The sequence below is a fragment of the Leptopilina heterotoma genome, unplaced genomic scaffold, assembly GCF_015476425.1.
Source record: "Leptopilina heterotoma isolate Lh14 unplaced genomic scaffold, ASM1547642v1 Lhet_55, whole genome shotgun sequence".
NCBI lineage: Eukaryota > Metazoa > Arthropoda > Insecta > Hymenoptera > Figitidae > Leptopilina > Leptopilina heterotoma.
Window position 1 is genome coordinate 844,083 of NW_025111119.1, and position 15,834 is coordinate 859,916.

General features: G+C 32.5%; 4 protein-coding genes across 4 annotated transcripts; all 4 read right to left on the reverse strand.

Annotated features, from left to right (window-relative positions):
- Positions 1 to 153: 153 nt before the first annotated feature.
- On the reverse strand, positions 154 to 2,767 carry LOC122508613 (glucose dehydrogenase [FAD, quinone]-like). Its single transcript, XM_043622066.1, has 7 exons — positions 2,595 to 2,767; positions 2,276 to 2,519; positions 1,917 to 2,175; positions 1,592 to 1,852; positions 1,289 to 1,519; positions 812 to 1,142; positions 154 to 570 (listed from the first exon to the last, which is right to left on the reverse strand). The coding sequence occupies exons 1-7, from the start codon at positions 2,765 to 2,767 to the stop codon at positions 255 to 257; spliced, it is 1,815 nt and encodes a 604-aa protein (XP_043478001.1). The 3' UTR covers positions 154 to 254.
- Positions 2,768 to 3,188: 421 nt separating this feature from the next.
- Positions 3,189 to 6,752, reverse strand: LOC122508597 (glucose dehydrogenase [FAD, quinone]-like). Its single transcript, XM_043622047.1, has 8 exons — positions 6,729 to 6,752; positions 6,371 to 6,586; positions 5,839 to 6,082; positions 4,776 to 5,034; positions 4,446 to 4,706; positions 4,145 to 4,375; positions 3,748 to 4,075; positions 3,189 to 3,675 (listed from the first exon to the last, which is right to left on the reverse strand). Exons 2-8 carry the CDS (start codon positions 6,541 to 6,543, stop codon positions 3,348 to 3,350), a joined length of 1,824 nt encoding a protein of 607 aa, XP_043477982.1. The 5' UTR covers positions 6,544 to 6,586; positions 6,729 to 6,752; the 3' UTR covers positions 3,189 to 3,347.
- Positions 6,753 to 6,873: 121 nt separating this feature from the next.
- On the reverse strand, positions 6,874 to 9,617 carry LOC122508602 (glucose dehydrogenase [FAD, quinone]-like). Its single transcript, XM_043622051.1, has 7 exons — positions 9,328 to 9,617; positions 9,002 to 9,239; positions 8,641 to 8,899; positions 8,271 to 8,531; positions 7,962 to 8,192; positions 7,509 to 7,836; positions 6,874 to 7,433 (listed from the first exon to the last, which is right to left on the reverse strand). Exons 1-7 carry the CDS (start codon positions 9,507 to 9,509, stop codon positions 7,124 to 7,126), a joined length of 1,809 nt encoding a protein of 602 aa, XP_043477986.1. The 5' UTR covers positions 9,510 to 9,617; the 3' UTR covers positions 6,874 to 7,123.
- Positions 9,618 to 10,014: 397 nt separating this feature from the next.
- LOC122508590 (glucose dehydrogenase [FAD, quinone]-like) lies at positions 10,015 to 12,781 on the reverse strand. The gene is made up of 7 exons (XM_043622039.1): positions 12,603 to 12,781; positions 12,216 to 12,459; positions 11,889 to 12,147; positions 11,516 to 11,776; positions 11,206 to 11,436; positions 10,808 to 11,135; positions 10,015 to 10,740 (listed from the first exon to the last, which is right to left on the reverse strand). Exons 1-7 carry the CDS (start codon positions 12,779 to 12,781, stop codon positions 10,422 to 10,424), a joined length of 1,821 nt encoding a protein of 606 aa, XP_043477974.1. The 3' UTR covers positions 10,015 to 10,421.
- Positions 12,782 to 15,834: the final 3,053 nt, after the last annotated feature.

Genomic DNA, 15,834 nt, shown 5'->3' on the forward strand with positions numbered 1-15,834 from the left:
TATTTCCATTTTGGGATAACTTTGTTACCTTGTTATACAATTACAATTTAATTAATTTTCCATCCACTATTATACTACAGATGCTGAACTAATTTATAAATAACGTCATCTATAGCAGATAAATTTTTAGAGGACAAAGTAATAACACTTATATAAATTATTAACTATTTTAATTCTGGATATAAAGGTCTAATAGTTTCGGAAGAACAGAAATAGATTCAAGTTTTGTTATTATTATTTTTATTTTTGTTCGTCTATCGTGATTTCCATGTTTTCTTGATAAAATCGGCAGCTCTTTCACCAATCATAATAGCGGGAGCATTGGTATTTCCGGAAACGACCTGAGGCATAATACTGTTATCAGCGACCCTGACGCCACGAACACCTCTGACTCTTAATTGTTCATCAACAACTGCCAATGGATCTGTATTTGCTCCCATTTTACAACTACCAGCGTAATGAGCACCTGGAGCCGTATCACGTCTCACTGCACATTCCCAATAGGGATCGCTGCCGAATTTCAAATGTTCACAATTTTTCACTGACGTCTTGTTTAATTGAAAGTCGTACCTGAAATGTTGAAATAATTATTAAATTATTAAAAAAAGATGGTGTAAAATGTCCCGAACCGTGAAAACATTGTCATTTGATTATGATTATCTCCAAGATGTCTCTAGGAAAACTTTTGGACTTCTTTAAAATCTAGGTAGTCCTAAAGATATCGTTAGAATTCCTGACGTCGTTCAAGACTCTTAAGGCGTCTTTAGGTCACCTTCCACCGAACCCTCTAGAAACAATGATTATGACTTACTTTTTTAGTGCTTCTGTCTCAGTCAATTTGATCACAAACTTTATTCCCTCAATCAGAACAGCAATATCATCAGGATGCGATAAAAAGTTCGAATTAATAACTGGCCTCGATAGGGGATTATTGTCTCTTAATTTAACGAATCCTTTGCTTTTAGGATGAAGAACTTCTGGGAATAACAAAATTATTCTTCGCGAAGTTATATTAACGTTAACGTGATTATTTCCGTACTGGAAACAAACTGGTGGGTACCCTCCAAATATTTGTATATCCGGATTATCGTCTTCTGGATTTGCGTATTTTGTATTTATCATTCCAGTCACTTGCCAAAGACCTAAAATTATAAGACAAATGACAAAATTTAGAGTTACAAAATTTCGAGCTACTAAATTTAGAGTTACTAGATTCAGAGTTATAAAGTGTTACGAATCAGTGGAAGCAAATGGGTACGAAAGTGGTTTGGAACAAGCAAATATTTACCTGTTGAAGATAGTGGTCCCTTTCTGCGAAGAATGTAATTCATGGCAGTAGACCAATCCAGTAGGTATCCATCTTCTTCATTAACTGAAAATGTCATCATGTATGAAACGTGATCGTGAAAATTCTTCCCAACACCAGGAAGATTATGAACTGATTTAACTCCCACATTTTCTATTTCGTCCTTTGGTCCAACACCGCTGTTTAAAAGTATATGTGGTGAACTCATGCAACCTGTTAAAAATGTTAAAAAAATTATCATTCCAAATAGAATCGAGAGTTTAGATTACTGTTGATGAAAATTACCTGCACTGATAACAACTTCTTTTTTGACGCCTACTCTAATAAGTTTTCCACTTTTGTAAAATTCCACAGCAATTGCTTTTTTGTCGTCATTGAAAATAATTTTTGTCACGGTGCTGTTAATCATAATGTGAAGATTAGGACGATTTCGTGCAGGTCGGAGAAAAGCTCGGGCTGTTGAATATCGGGAACCCCTTCGAGAAGTGGTCTGACCAATGGTCCAACCGGTACGGGTTTTTCCATTCAAGTCGATAATATCGTAACCTATCGTTGATCAGAGCTTACAATTAGGTACCAATCACATTAGTTTTCAGAAATTTAGAATTACCTAATTCTTGTGCAGCATCCAAAAAGTCATAACACATAGGAGGTTGATTACTAAATTGTGTCACTGGTAATGGTCCTCCAACCCCATGATATTTCGGATCCACTAAATCCATTTGTAAATTATTTTCACTTTTCTTGAAAAAAGGAAGGACGTCCTTATAGGACCAACCCTTATTTCCCATTTTCTCCCAATCGTCGAAATCTTTACGAGAACCTCTTATGTACATCATTCCATTAAGTGAACTCGAACCACCCAACATCTTCAAAAGAAATCATTAATTTTTCTACCTTTTATTAAATTTTTCATTCATCACTCTAAGAGTATTTGGTTTTAGAGTCCAGATGACTTTGAAGACTCACCTTTCCTGCAGGCCATATGCATCTCCTATCACGATAATTTAGACATCCAGTAGTCTCAACCTCGCCTACGTGACTCCAATCTAGCTTCGTACCAACAGTATTTCCAAAAAACGCTGGAACATGTGTCCATGCATGCTCATCCAATCCTGCCTCGAGAAGTAAGACAGAAAAATCTTTTCGCTCTGATAATCTTGAAGCAACTGTCGCTCCTCCACTTCCGGCACCAATGACGATGAAATCATAACTATAATTTTAGAAATAAATTCCATTTTCCACTGCAAGAAGGGAAAATTAAAAAAAATTCTAAAACGACTTCAACCTTTTCTCTGGTTCATCAAGAGGTGTTATTCGTCCACATGGATCTTCAAGATCGCACTGTTTGCGAATGAAGAATTCCAAAATTGTCATAAACACCATAAAGTTGCTACCAGTACATGTTGATACCAATGTGGTTCCATCTGTTATTGGCGATGCACAATTATTACAGTTCATCTAAATTAAATTAATAATTAAAATCGGTTTTAGTTATTTAGATTATTAACTTATTTGATAATTATAATAATTCGACAAAATTTTAAATCTAGAATTCAGTTTATAAAAACTAGATTCCTTACAGGTTTCTATGTTGGTGTAGTATAAGAAAATAAATTAATACCTTTATATGTTACTGCATCGGATGTCGTAAAATTGTGATAACACTCAAGGCATCTTCAAAGAACTTAAATATATTTTGCGAGACTTTTCTCAAAAAGTGGAAGTAAAGTAAACAAATATTTATGCAGTATTAAAGAAAGAATAAAAAATTTATAAACTGTTTCCACAGATTTATGAAATTGTTACGTAATCATTATTTATTGTACCAGAAATTGCAACATCTTAAGTAACACTATAGAGCACTCTGTTAAACAATGATATTTGGTTTTATGAAAAAAATGAACGAAAATTATGATAAGGAGTGTAAAAAGAAATTTATTTAGATTTACAGTTTTATGTGAATTCACAAAAAAGTCGAACAAAGAAAATACAATTTTCTATATTATTGTTTGTTGAATAGAACTGACGGATTGTATTTCTATTTACTGAAATCATCAGATTTCCAAGACTTCCTTATAAAATCTGCAGCTCTTTCACCAATCATAATTGTCGGAGCATTTGTATTTCCGGATGTAACCAATGGCATAATACTCGCATCAGCTACTCTGACACCAAGAACCCCTTTTACTCTTAATTCTTCATCAACAACTGCCATTGGATCCGTATTTGGTCCCATTTTACAAGATCCTGCTAAATGTGCACCAGGAGCTGTATTATGTCTTACAGCACACTCCCAATAGAGATCGCTTCCAAATTCCAAATGTTCGCAATTCTTCACCGGCGTCTTGTTTAGTTGAAAGTCGTATCTAAAATTTTGATATATTGATGATTTTTCGAATTTAGCTTCCTTCTAGGAAAGGACTGTTTGCTGGACTCACTTTTTAAGAACTTCTGTTTCAGTTAACTTGATGACAAATTTTATTCCCTCAATTAGAACAGCAACGTCATCAGGATGAGATAAAAATTTAGCAGTAAGACGTGGTTTCGATAGAGGATTATTATTTCTCAAACGAACGTAGCCCTTACTTTTAGGATGTAGAACCATTGGGAGTGCTAGAATTTCTCTTCTTGATGGCACACTGCTATTATTAACTCCATTTAGAGAACAAATTGCTGTGTATCCTCCGAGTATAACATGTATATCCGGATGATCCTCCTTAGGATTGGCATATTTTGTATTTATCATTCCTGTCACTTGCCAAAGACCTAAAATTGTAATGGAATTACGAAAGAGTTCATACTGAAATGGTAGGTGGTGGACTTCTAGGAATTCACCTGTTGATGATAAGGGACCCTTTCTAGTCACTAAGTACTCCAGGGCGGAATTAATATCCAAAACATTTAGGTCCTTTTCATTGATTGAATATACCATTTGGTATGTTACATGTTCGTGGAAATTTTTACCAACACCTGGAAGATTATGAACTACTGGAACATCTACTGCCTCTAATTCTTCCTTTGGACCTACCCCACTGTTTAAAAGTATCTGTGGCGAATTCACTGCACCTAAACAGTTAACACCTATTAACTGTTTGCTTAGATAGTAAAAATGCGATTCTTGATTAGAATTAGTTACCTGCACTGATGATAACTTCTCTATTGACGCCAACTTTCGAAAGTTTTCCATTTTTGTAAAACTCCACAGCGACGGCTTTCTTGGTGTTGTCGAAAATAATTTTACTCACAGTGCTGTTAATCATGATGTGTAGATTAGGACGATTTCGTGCTGGTCGAAGGAAAGCTCGAGCTGTTGAAAACCGTGAACCCCTTCCTGAAGTACTTTGAGCAATTGTCCATCCAGTGTGTGTCTTTCCGTTTAAATCAACAATATCGTAACCTATGGGAAAATAGAATGATTGAGAAAGGGGATTAAACGGACGACAGTGTAAAGAAATCTGTTAGTCACCTAATTCCTTAGCAGCGTTTAAAATATCGAATCCCAAAGGAGGTTGATTACTAAATTGAGACACTGATAGTGGTCCTCCTGCACTATGATATTCAGGATCAACTTTATCCATTTCCAAATAGTTCTCGCTTTTTTTAAAGAAAGGAAGAACGTCTTTGTAGGACCAACCCTTGTTTCCTAGTTTCTCCCAATCGTTGAAGTCCTTATGGGAACCTCTCATGTACATCATTCCGTTAATAGCACTCGAGCCACCCAGGACCTTAAAAAGCATTTATACTTTGATATTTTGTAAAGTTAAAATCTGAATCCTTTTTTTTGTAACCCGAACAAATCGATTTAATTGTCTGACACCTGTCTTCTTAGTGTCAGTCCAGGAAACATCGAGTTTATTCTTCGACACCAGTTCCAAAAATCTCTTCAAGTACCAAGTGCACCCTTCGAGTCTCGTCTTAGTCAAGTTCATTCAAGGAGATAATTTCTACTACTAGGCACATTTCTATTTTCCTAAGGACTGCATTACTTCGACTTCAACATTAAATGAATAATTCGGTTACTCCTAGACTGAAGGTGGTTTATCTAATTTACATCCAAACATCGACTCCAGACCTTTCAATTTGGCTGGCCCGAAAACAATTCGAGGGAAATCTACTGCATTCTCTGTTTTTGCTAGACAACATCATTTCTTCGACCTCACACTGAAGCTTGTTGGGTCTACGACTCTAAGAATAATTTTAAAAGATAAGAAACTAATACTTCTAAACTTTGTCCCCATTTGAATTCTCGATTGATTCCACAAAGTTCTAATTTTGATTCAATATCCCTAAAGACATTTGGATTTACTCTTTCTCCCTGATTCTAATTGTAAAGGATTCAAATAAAAACTTTAATAATTTAACTTCAATTTAACAGTCACTCTTTCTTAAAAACTGTCCCTTAATATCAGAGCCTTTCGCTCTGTGAATAAATCAGGTTTGAACCACCGATGCCGGACAATTTAAATATATATAATTTGGGTTATGTTTAGTTTCATTTTGAGCAACAATAAGAAATAGAAAATCAAAACCTTTCCACCAGGCCAGGCGCATCTTTTTTCCTTCCAATTAAGACAACCAGTTTCCTCAATATCTCCGACATGTTGCCAATCTAATTTTGTATTTACAATACTTCGAAATAATGCTGGTACTTGACTCCAAGCATGCTCATCTAATCCTGCTTCTAAAAGTAATACCGAAAAATGTTCTTCTTCTGATAATCTTGAAGCAACTGTCGCTCCTCCACTTCCAGCGCCAATAACGATGAAATCATAACTGTAATTTTAGAAATATTTAGAAGAATTTCCTCTTTAGGGCATTAGATGATTTTAGGACATAAGATTAATCAAGGGGATCTCAAAGCACAACCTTTACTAAAGAAGTATTAAGGATATTCGAAAGATTCGTCAATGTCCACATTAAGACAAACTGTAAACCTTTGGCAAATTGAACCCCTAGATGCATCAAGAATCAGACTAAGCCCTTTTAATTTCAATGATCTTTGATTATTGCATCAAGGGGTTCAATTGTGTTAGTCAGAAAATATTATCAAACCACTTTAACCTTTTTTCGGGTTCATTACGAGGTGTTATTCGTCCACATGGATCTTCAAGATCGCACTGTCTGCGAATGAAAAATTCCAAAATTGACATAAATATCCAAATATTGCCAGTTGCACATGTTGATACCAAAGTAGTTCCATCCGTAATTGGCTCTGTACAATTAATGCAACTCATATCTACACCGATATTGCAAAACCATTAATCTAATTTCTATTATCTAAAAACAGTAAACATATTTTTATTGTCAAGTGTATTTTTATTGAAATAATTTTTGATTTAAATAAGATTAAAATTTTGAAAGTGGACAAAATCTATAACAAATTTTATTTGTAATTTTTTTGGATAAAAAAGAAGAATACCTCCTTTAAATAACATCTGGCAATGATAAAGCTGTTAAAAGAGACAAAAATTACAATGTTTGCAAATATATTAGCAATTTTTCGCGACTGGTGGAAGTCGAATGCAAACAATTACAAATTATAAGAGATTATAATGAGGAAAAATGTATTTTTATTCGATTTAATTTTTTTCGAGGGAATATTTTTTTGTAACAATTATTTAATTTTCGGTGTAGAATTATAAATGAAGATTATTTTAACACTGTGTGAAATAATATTGTTCCTGTTGGCACATTAATTCAAAAGGCTAAAGAAAATGAATTACAAATTCTGAATGCGCGGTTAGCTTCTTGATTTCTCAAGGTGATACTTGAGGAACTTTTCAGTTTTCTGAAAAAATTAGTAATGATAGATTTCTAAATTGTAAATTTTCTTATAAAATCCGCAGCTCTTTCGCCAATCATCATTGTAGCGGCATTTGGATTTGATGAAGTAACTTGAGGCATAATACTAGCATCCGCAACTCTGACATTTTGGATACCTCTTACTCTGAGTAAATGATCAACAACAGCAAGTGGATCAGTATCGGAACCCATTTTACAAGAGCCAGCCTGATGATAACCTGGATTTTTAGTCTCTCTTATTGCACACTCCCAATAGGAATCACTTCCAAATTCCAAATGTTGGCAATTTTTCGCTGGAGTCATCTCCAATTGTAAATCGTATCTACGAAAGTTAATTTTATAATTAGATCAGTGTTTTTTAGGGTCATAATTTGTGGAATTAGAATTTCTAGTTTACTTTTTTAAGACTTTTGCTTTAGCCAATTGTAGAACGAATTTAATTCCATCCATCATAATAGTAATGTCATCAGGATGAGATAAATATCTGGGATAAATTAGAGGTTTCGATAGTGGATCGTTATTTCTCAAGCTCACGTGGCCTTTACTTCTTGGACGTACAACTATTGGCCCAAAGGCAATTTGTCGTCTTCCAGGAGAATTATTGTAAATCTCTCCATTTTGAGCACAATTTGCCAGATAACCACCAAAAACTAATTGTATATCTGGATGATCATCTTGGGCCTGGGCGAATCTTGAATTTATAAATCCAGCGACTGTGAGAAGTCCTGTAAGGGTTTACATTTTTATAAACTTTGTAACGAAGTATTCGTTAGTAAGATTACTAAAGGTTGTCTTTGTTGGTAAAGGAAATTTTTTTTGCGATATAAAAATAGGTTTAGAAATTTTTTACCTATGCCACTAAGGGGGCCTTTTCTATAAAGCAGGTACTCCACAGCCGTTGCCCAATTGACATCATTGTAGGCCGTCTCATTGATTGAGAAATTAAGCAGGAAATTTAAATGATCGTGTAAATTTTTGCCAACTCCGGGTAAATCATGAATGACTGAGACGCCTAATGCTTCCAATTCCTCTCTAGGACCAATTCCACTATTTAGAAGTATTTGTGGAGAATTTACAATTCCTTCAGTAAACAGAAATATAAAAGTTTGACTAGGGAATGAGATCAAAAGATAAGAGAGTTTTGGAATTTTATAGTCACCTCCGCTAACGATGACTTCCTTATTAACATTCACTCGAATAAATTCACCATTTCTGTAGATCTCAACAGCAGTCGCTCGTTTGTTACCATCGAAAAGAATTCTGCTCACTGTCGAATTAATTAAAATGTGTAGATTTTCACGATTTCTCGCTGGTCGAAGAAATGCCCGAGCTGATGATACTCGACTGCCATTGTTAGAGGTGGTTTGGGCAAGTGCAAATCCAGTGTGATTTTTCCCATTAATATCAATAGTATTGTAACCTATAAGATTTAGAAATAAGTTATGAGTCAGTTATGAGTTAGAAATTTGAGTTTGCACTTCAAAATTTGTGAAAATTTTCCAAACGATGGCAGACGTATGGAGAATTACCTAATTCTTGTCCTGCTCTTAAAATATCGTTGCCTATTGGAGGAAGGTAATTTAAATATGACACTGACACTGGTCCCCCTTGACTATGATAACCAGAATCAAGTTTATTAATTTGCATATTATTTTCACTTCTTCTGAAAAAGGGGAGTACGTCATTGTAGGACCAACCCTTATTTCCCATTCTCTCCCAATCGTTAAAATCCTGATGTGCTCCTCTATTGTATAACATTGCGTTTAAGACACTCGTACCTCCAAGAACCTAAAGAATAAACTTTCTCCAATAAATGAACTCATATTTTGGTCTACACAAATAATTAAAAAATTATATACGATTATTATTTCAGAGCAAAAAAATAGTAACCTTTCCCCTTGGCCAATAACATCTTGCCTCATTTCCATTTGAACATTCATCGCCCTCATACAAATACTGCCAATCCAAGTCTGTATGCATTGGATTCAAGAAAAATGAAGGTACTTGCGTCCAGGCTGGTTCGTCTAATCCTGCTTCTATCAGCAAAACCGAACGATCCTTATCCTCTGTTAATCTTGATGCAATCACTGAACCAGCACTTCCGGCTCCAATAACGATATAGTCATAACTGTTAATTGAAAATTCGATTTTACTTTTCCAGAGAATATCAATTTTTTAAACTAGGAATTAAATTAAAAGTAACGAAAACAAAGAACCTTGAATTGGGGTTTTCACGTGGTCTAATACGATGACATGGATCCTCCAGGTCACACTGTTTTCGAATAAATATTTCCAGAATACTCATGAATAACATGATGGACGTAGCACCGCATGATCTTGCAAGTGTGACTTCACTTATTGTTGTCAATTTAGGACAGTTCCCACAACTCGTCTCCATTATTTTAAAGCATCAATAATAAATTATTAGATTAGACGAAAAAAAACCAAAAGTTTGAATTGACTGACTCAAGATAATAAAATTTTGTGATCGAACTCAAAATTTTTATTTTCTTCAATATTTATACGGCATTGTCTAGTGTATTGAAAATTATTTTCTAAAATATACAAACCGGAATGATTATCTATTTAGTGGAATAAATAATGAGTTACAAAGGCTTATGAATTTATACAGAATCGGAGATTTATTTTAAATATCCATAATTCATGGTAATGTAGTACAAAAAATGTAGATTAGAATTCAGGTTAATGGAGCGATTGAATTAATTATGTAAAATTATTTTTTTTGCATAAGAAATGAATTCGATGAACTGAAAGTTGGTTAATTTCTGATCTTTACAATACTGTAGAGTATAAAAGTAATCTAGTGGTCTTTAGGATTTCTTCAATGTTCTAAAATGTTCGGGATTACTCTAAACAAACCCCATTTCTTTAGGAAATGAAAAAGGTAGTCACTTTTTTCATTTCCTAAAGGAATGGGGTTTGTTTAGAGTAAATGGTCCGTAGTATCTTCTGACCTAGATATAGAAATGTCTGGGTTGCCCTAAATTCTTTCTAGAAACATGAAACAGAATCTTTTTATATTGAAATTAAAATAATTAAAACAAAGATTCCACACCTCACGCGACCGGGTTCAAAATAATTCACATGCACCTCGATCTTCTAATTAATAGTCGACATGGATAAATTTTGTAACATTCAGACCACAATAATTTCCTGTTACACAAACATTTTAGAAATGTTTCTAGAAAGTCTTTAGGTCTTGGGATATTCTTAGAACGTGTTAGGGACCTTACATTTTTTGGTACCCATGGAGATTTAATTTTAATTCTATATGGTAAGTGACTAAGCGTCAATGATTCCGATGATATTTAGTCTTAATGAAATCCGCAGCTCTTTCACCAATCATAATTGCTGGAGCATTCGTATTACCGGAAGTCACTTCTGGCATAATGCTAGCATCAGCAACTCTAATACCTTTGAGACCCCTCACCCTGAGTACATTATCGACAACCGCCATTTCATCAGAGTCTGGACCCATTTTACACGAACCAGCTTGATGATAAGCTGGATTTTTGTCCTGCTTTACTGCACACTCCCAATAGGGATCACTGGCAAATTCCAAATGTTCGCATTTTTTAATTTCTGTCCTCTCCAATTGGATATCATACCTAAAAGTTAAAATAACTCCGATAACTTTGCCATACTTGAAGAAAATTTGTCCAAAAAGTTACATACTTTTTTAAACTCTCAGCTTTGACGAATCGAAGAATGAACTTAATTCCCTCGACCATGACAGCAACATCATCAGGATGAGACAAATATTTCGGATGGATTAACGGTTTCGAAAGAGGATCACTATTCTTTAGTTTCAAATAACCCTTACTCTTTGGACGAATGACAGTGGGTAGGATTTTCATTTGTTTCCTCGACGTTGAATTATTAACAATACTTCCATTCTGTGAGCAAGTCGACATAAAACCACCGAAAAATAATTGTATATCCGGATTATCATCCTCAGGTTTGGCAAACTTTGTATTTATCAAACCCGTCATGGCCATTATTCCTGTAAATCGAATTGCATCTTTAATAAGTATTTCATTAAGTAAAGTATTTTACGTGGAGGATAGAATTACCTAGACCACTTAGGGGACCTTTTCTATAGAGAAAATATTCCATAGCTGATGCCCAATTTAGATCGTTAATTATCGTTTCATTAGTGGAAAATGCTAAAGGATAGAGAACCTGATCGTGTAAATTTTTCCCAACTCCAGGAAGATGATGAATTACTGGAATTCCAATTGATTCTAATTCTTCCCTGGGTCCGATTCCACTGTTCAGTAGCAATTGGGGAGAATTTACTATACCTGTTGAAAAAAGGGAATAGAATTTAGAAAAACAGCACCACCTGAAATTTGTCACCACAAACACAGTTTTCATCAGTACCTCCACTAATGATGACTTCATTGTTAATTCCAACTTTGGTGAATTGTCCATTCTTGTAGAATTCAACAGCTATGGCACTTTTGTTATTGTTGAAAATAATTCTAGTGGCAGTTGCATTTAGCATAATGTGTAAATTCTGACGATTTCTAGCCGGTCTTAGGAATGCCCGAGCAGTAGATTGACGACTTCCTTTACTGTATGTACTTTGGACGATTGCAAATCCGGTGTGGGTTTTACCATTCACGTCGACGTTGTCATAATCTTGAAATTTCGAATTATGAAGATAAATTTTTAAAGATTTAAAGATAAATTTTTTAAAGATAAATCTTTAAAAGATAAATCTTTAAATCTAGGTTAAGTTTTTAAAGTCTACCAAATTCCTTAGCAGCCGATAAAATATCGTAACTCATTGGCGGATGGTAATTGAATTGTGTTACTGGTAGGGGTCCTCCTTCGCTATGATAGTCGGGATCTAGTTTATCCATCTGCAAATTGTTCTCACTCTTCTTGAAAAAGGGAAGTACATCCTTAAAGGACCAACCCTTATTTCCCATTTTCTCCCAATCGTCGAAATCTTTACGAGAACCCCTAACGTACGTCATTCCATTAATTGAACTACTACCGCCAAGAACCTAAAATGATATCAAAACAAATTATTCAATTCTTTTTTTTTTTCTTGACAAAAATAAAAATTGGAAACCTTTCCCCTGCCCCAGTAGCATCGGGAATCATTTTCATCTGTACATTCAACTTCGTCGTTGACAAATTTATACTGCCAGTCTAATTTCGTACGAAGGGTGTTCATATAAAATGGAGGCAACTGCGTCCAAGCTGGTTCATCTAATCCCGCCTCGAGTAGTAAAACAGAAAATTTTTTTTCCTCTGACAAACGAGAAGCAACAACAGCACCTGCACTTCCAGATCCAATGACAATAAAATCATAACTGCAATAAATTTTCGAATTGTAGTAAAAATAAATAATAATTTAGGGGCTGGATGCTATAAGGGGATTCGGGGCCATTCACTTAATATGGCGCGTATCTCCTTATAGCATCCAGCCTCGAAATTACAAAAATTGTAAAATGACCTCAAATTAGCCTTTTCACGTGGCCTAATACGATGACATGGATCCTCAAGGTCACACTGTTTTCGAATAATAGTCTCCAATATTCCCATGAATATTAAAAAGGATGCACCGCCACATGTCGATGCCAATGTCACCCCACTTGTAATTGGCGTGGGGCAACTTAAACAATTCATCTGCATTTGCGATTAAATATTCTACAAAGGCAAAAGCGCTAAAATAAATAACCATTTCCCTTAGTTGTAAATTGCCTACCTTAGAATTAATCTTCAATATTTGATGATGTCAGTTTATCGGAAACAGATTACTTCTGAAATTATATTCGCGTCTTTAATGTTGAGAAAACTTTCTCCATTAGAAATTATCAGTTAAAAAAAAGTTTACATAATGCACATGTGATGTAATCTTTTGAATATTAAAAGAAATTAAATTGAGGAAAGTATTCTTATCGCTGGGTCAGAATGCATGTCTACACTTGTATCCTTGAAACAGATTCACTCGAAAGTACATATATTGTTTGTATATGGAGATTATAAATTCTGGTTGATGAAAATTTTAATTGAGAAATAATAATAAATTTATTTAGATACTTTGTGGTAAAGGGGATCCTAAATTTGATGGATGAAAAAATTGATAGTTTTAATTTTCACGTCACATTTACTTTATTTTTACATCACGTTCATTCCATTTGCACTTCTATTTTGTTATACCCTTTGATTTTATTTTAAATTTATATTCAAATCACTTTCACTTCACTTTGACTACACTTTCATTTTAACTTCACTTTATTTTCACTTCACTTCACTTTCGCTTCACATTCACTTCACTTACACTTCTATTTTAATTCTCCTTCTCTCCTCCACTTTATCTACACTTTCACTTCAATTTTATTTTATTTTCACTTCACTTCTATCGACATTCACTCCACTTTCACTTCATTTAAACTTCCAAGTAACTTCATTTTCACTTTATTTTCACTTTATTTTCACATCATTTTCAATTCACTTTCACTTCATTTTCACACCGCATTCACTTAACTTACACTTCTATTTTACTTCACTTTCACTTTATTTTAATCTTATATACACATCACTTTCACTTAACTTTAACTTCACTTTTAATTTAATTTCACTTTTTATTCACCATATCACTTTACTTTCACCTTACATTTACTTTAGTTTCACTTCACTTCACCTTTTTCTTCGTCACCACTTTCACTTCACTTTTAATCAATTTTCACTTTACTTTCACCCCACTTTGACTTTATTTTCACTTCATTTTCACTTACACTTCTATTTCACTTCCCTTTCACTTAACTTTACCTAACTCTCACACTAATTTCACTTCATTTTCACTTTACATTCCTTTTTTCTTTGTCACCACTTTCACTTCACTTTTAATCCATTTTCACTTTACTTTCACTCCACTTTCACTTGAGTTTCACTTTATTTTCAATTCACTTTCACTTCATGTTTACCTCACTTTCACTTCATTCTCACTTCACATTCAATCAACTTACATTTCTATTTTATTTCACTTTAAATTTATATTCACATCACTTTTACTCCAGTTTCACTTTATTTTCACTTCACTTTTACCTCATTTTCACTGCATATTCCCTCCACTTACACCTCTCTCATTGCACTTCACTTTTACTATCTAAAGTAACACATTGTAATTTTAGATTCACATCACTTTCACTTATTTTTAATTACACTTTCACTTAACTTTAACTTCACTTTTATTTATTTTTACTTCATTTTTTAATCGCTTTTATTTATTTTCACTTCACATTGACTCCACCTAAACTTTTGTTTTATATCACTTTAACTTAATCAGCTTCACTTTACTTTCACACTATTTTCAATTCACTTTCAATCTATTTTCAATTCCCTTTTATTTTAATTTCACTTTATTTTCAGTTCACGTTAATTTCACTTTCACTTCACTTTCACCTCATTTTTACTTCACTTATGAAGTGCCAATGGAGTGAATGTGGTATAAAAGTGAAATTGAAATGAAGTGAAAGTGAAATAAAATTAAAATGAATTTTATGTGAATGTTAACTTAGTTTTGATTGAAAATTAAGATAAAGTGGAGTGAATGTGAAAATAAATAAAAGTGAGGTAAAAATGAAGTGAAACGAAAGCAGAGTGAATTTTATGTCAATTTTGAGTCAAAGTAAAGTAAAAGTGAAGTGAAAGTGAAGTGAAAAGTAAAACTTCAACAATAATACGTGTAACTTGTTAAAAAAATGATTTTATTATAAAAATATAGTGTATAATATAAAAATTATTAAATATTATTTACAATAAAGTATAAAAAAATATTTATAATAATAAATATTAAAAAATTTATAATTATAAATACAAAAACATTTGTAATAATAAATATCAAAATATTAGCAATAATAAAATAAAATATATAAAAAAAAATATTAAAAAATTGGCAATAACAAAATAATCGAAAAAATGTTTAATAAATAATAATAAATCGTATCTTCTATAGGACTGCATAATATTACATTTCTGTTCCTTAAATAATTTTGATTATAAATAATTTGCATACTAAAAAATATTAAATTTTACTGTAAAACCAGAGCTTAAATATTTATAATATTAGTTTCTTCTTTTGTCATAACTTTACATTCTGAAAACAGAAATGAATTTTTAATTACCCTACGTAATGCAAGGCAAAGTACATGAAATTGTTGATCAAAATAAAATATTACTATTTTCATTATTAGAAATTACTTTTTAATAAAAAAAATTCTTATTCTTTTTAACTTACTTTTAATTATATTGCCTGTTTATTAATTATAGATTAATTTTAATCATTATTTTAAAAAATTATTATTATTTTTATTAAACTATTATTTATAATAATAACTACTTTTGTTGTTATAATTTTTTCAGTAATAATTATTTTAGTTATTACAAATTATTTTCAATAATAACTATTTTTTTTTATTGTAAATTACTTCCAGTAGTAAATAATTTTATTATCCTAAACTACTTCCAATATTTCAAGTATTATAAATTTCATTCCAAAATAACTCTTTATATTATAGTAAATTATTTTCAAAATAGTAATTATTTATATTTTTATATTTATAAAATGAGTATTTTATTAATAATAAAATGAATAGTTTAATAAACATAAAATAAAAATTATTTTATAACTTTTACAATATAAACATCATAAAAAATATTTTTTACTATTACTAATAAAAAAA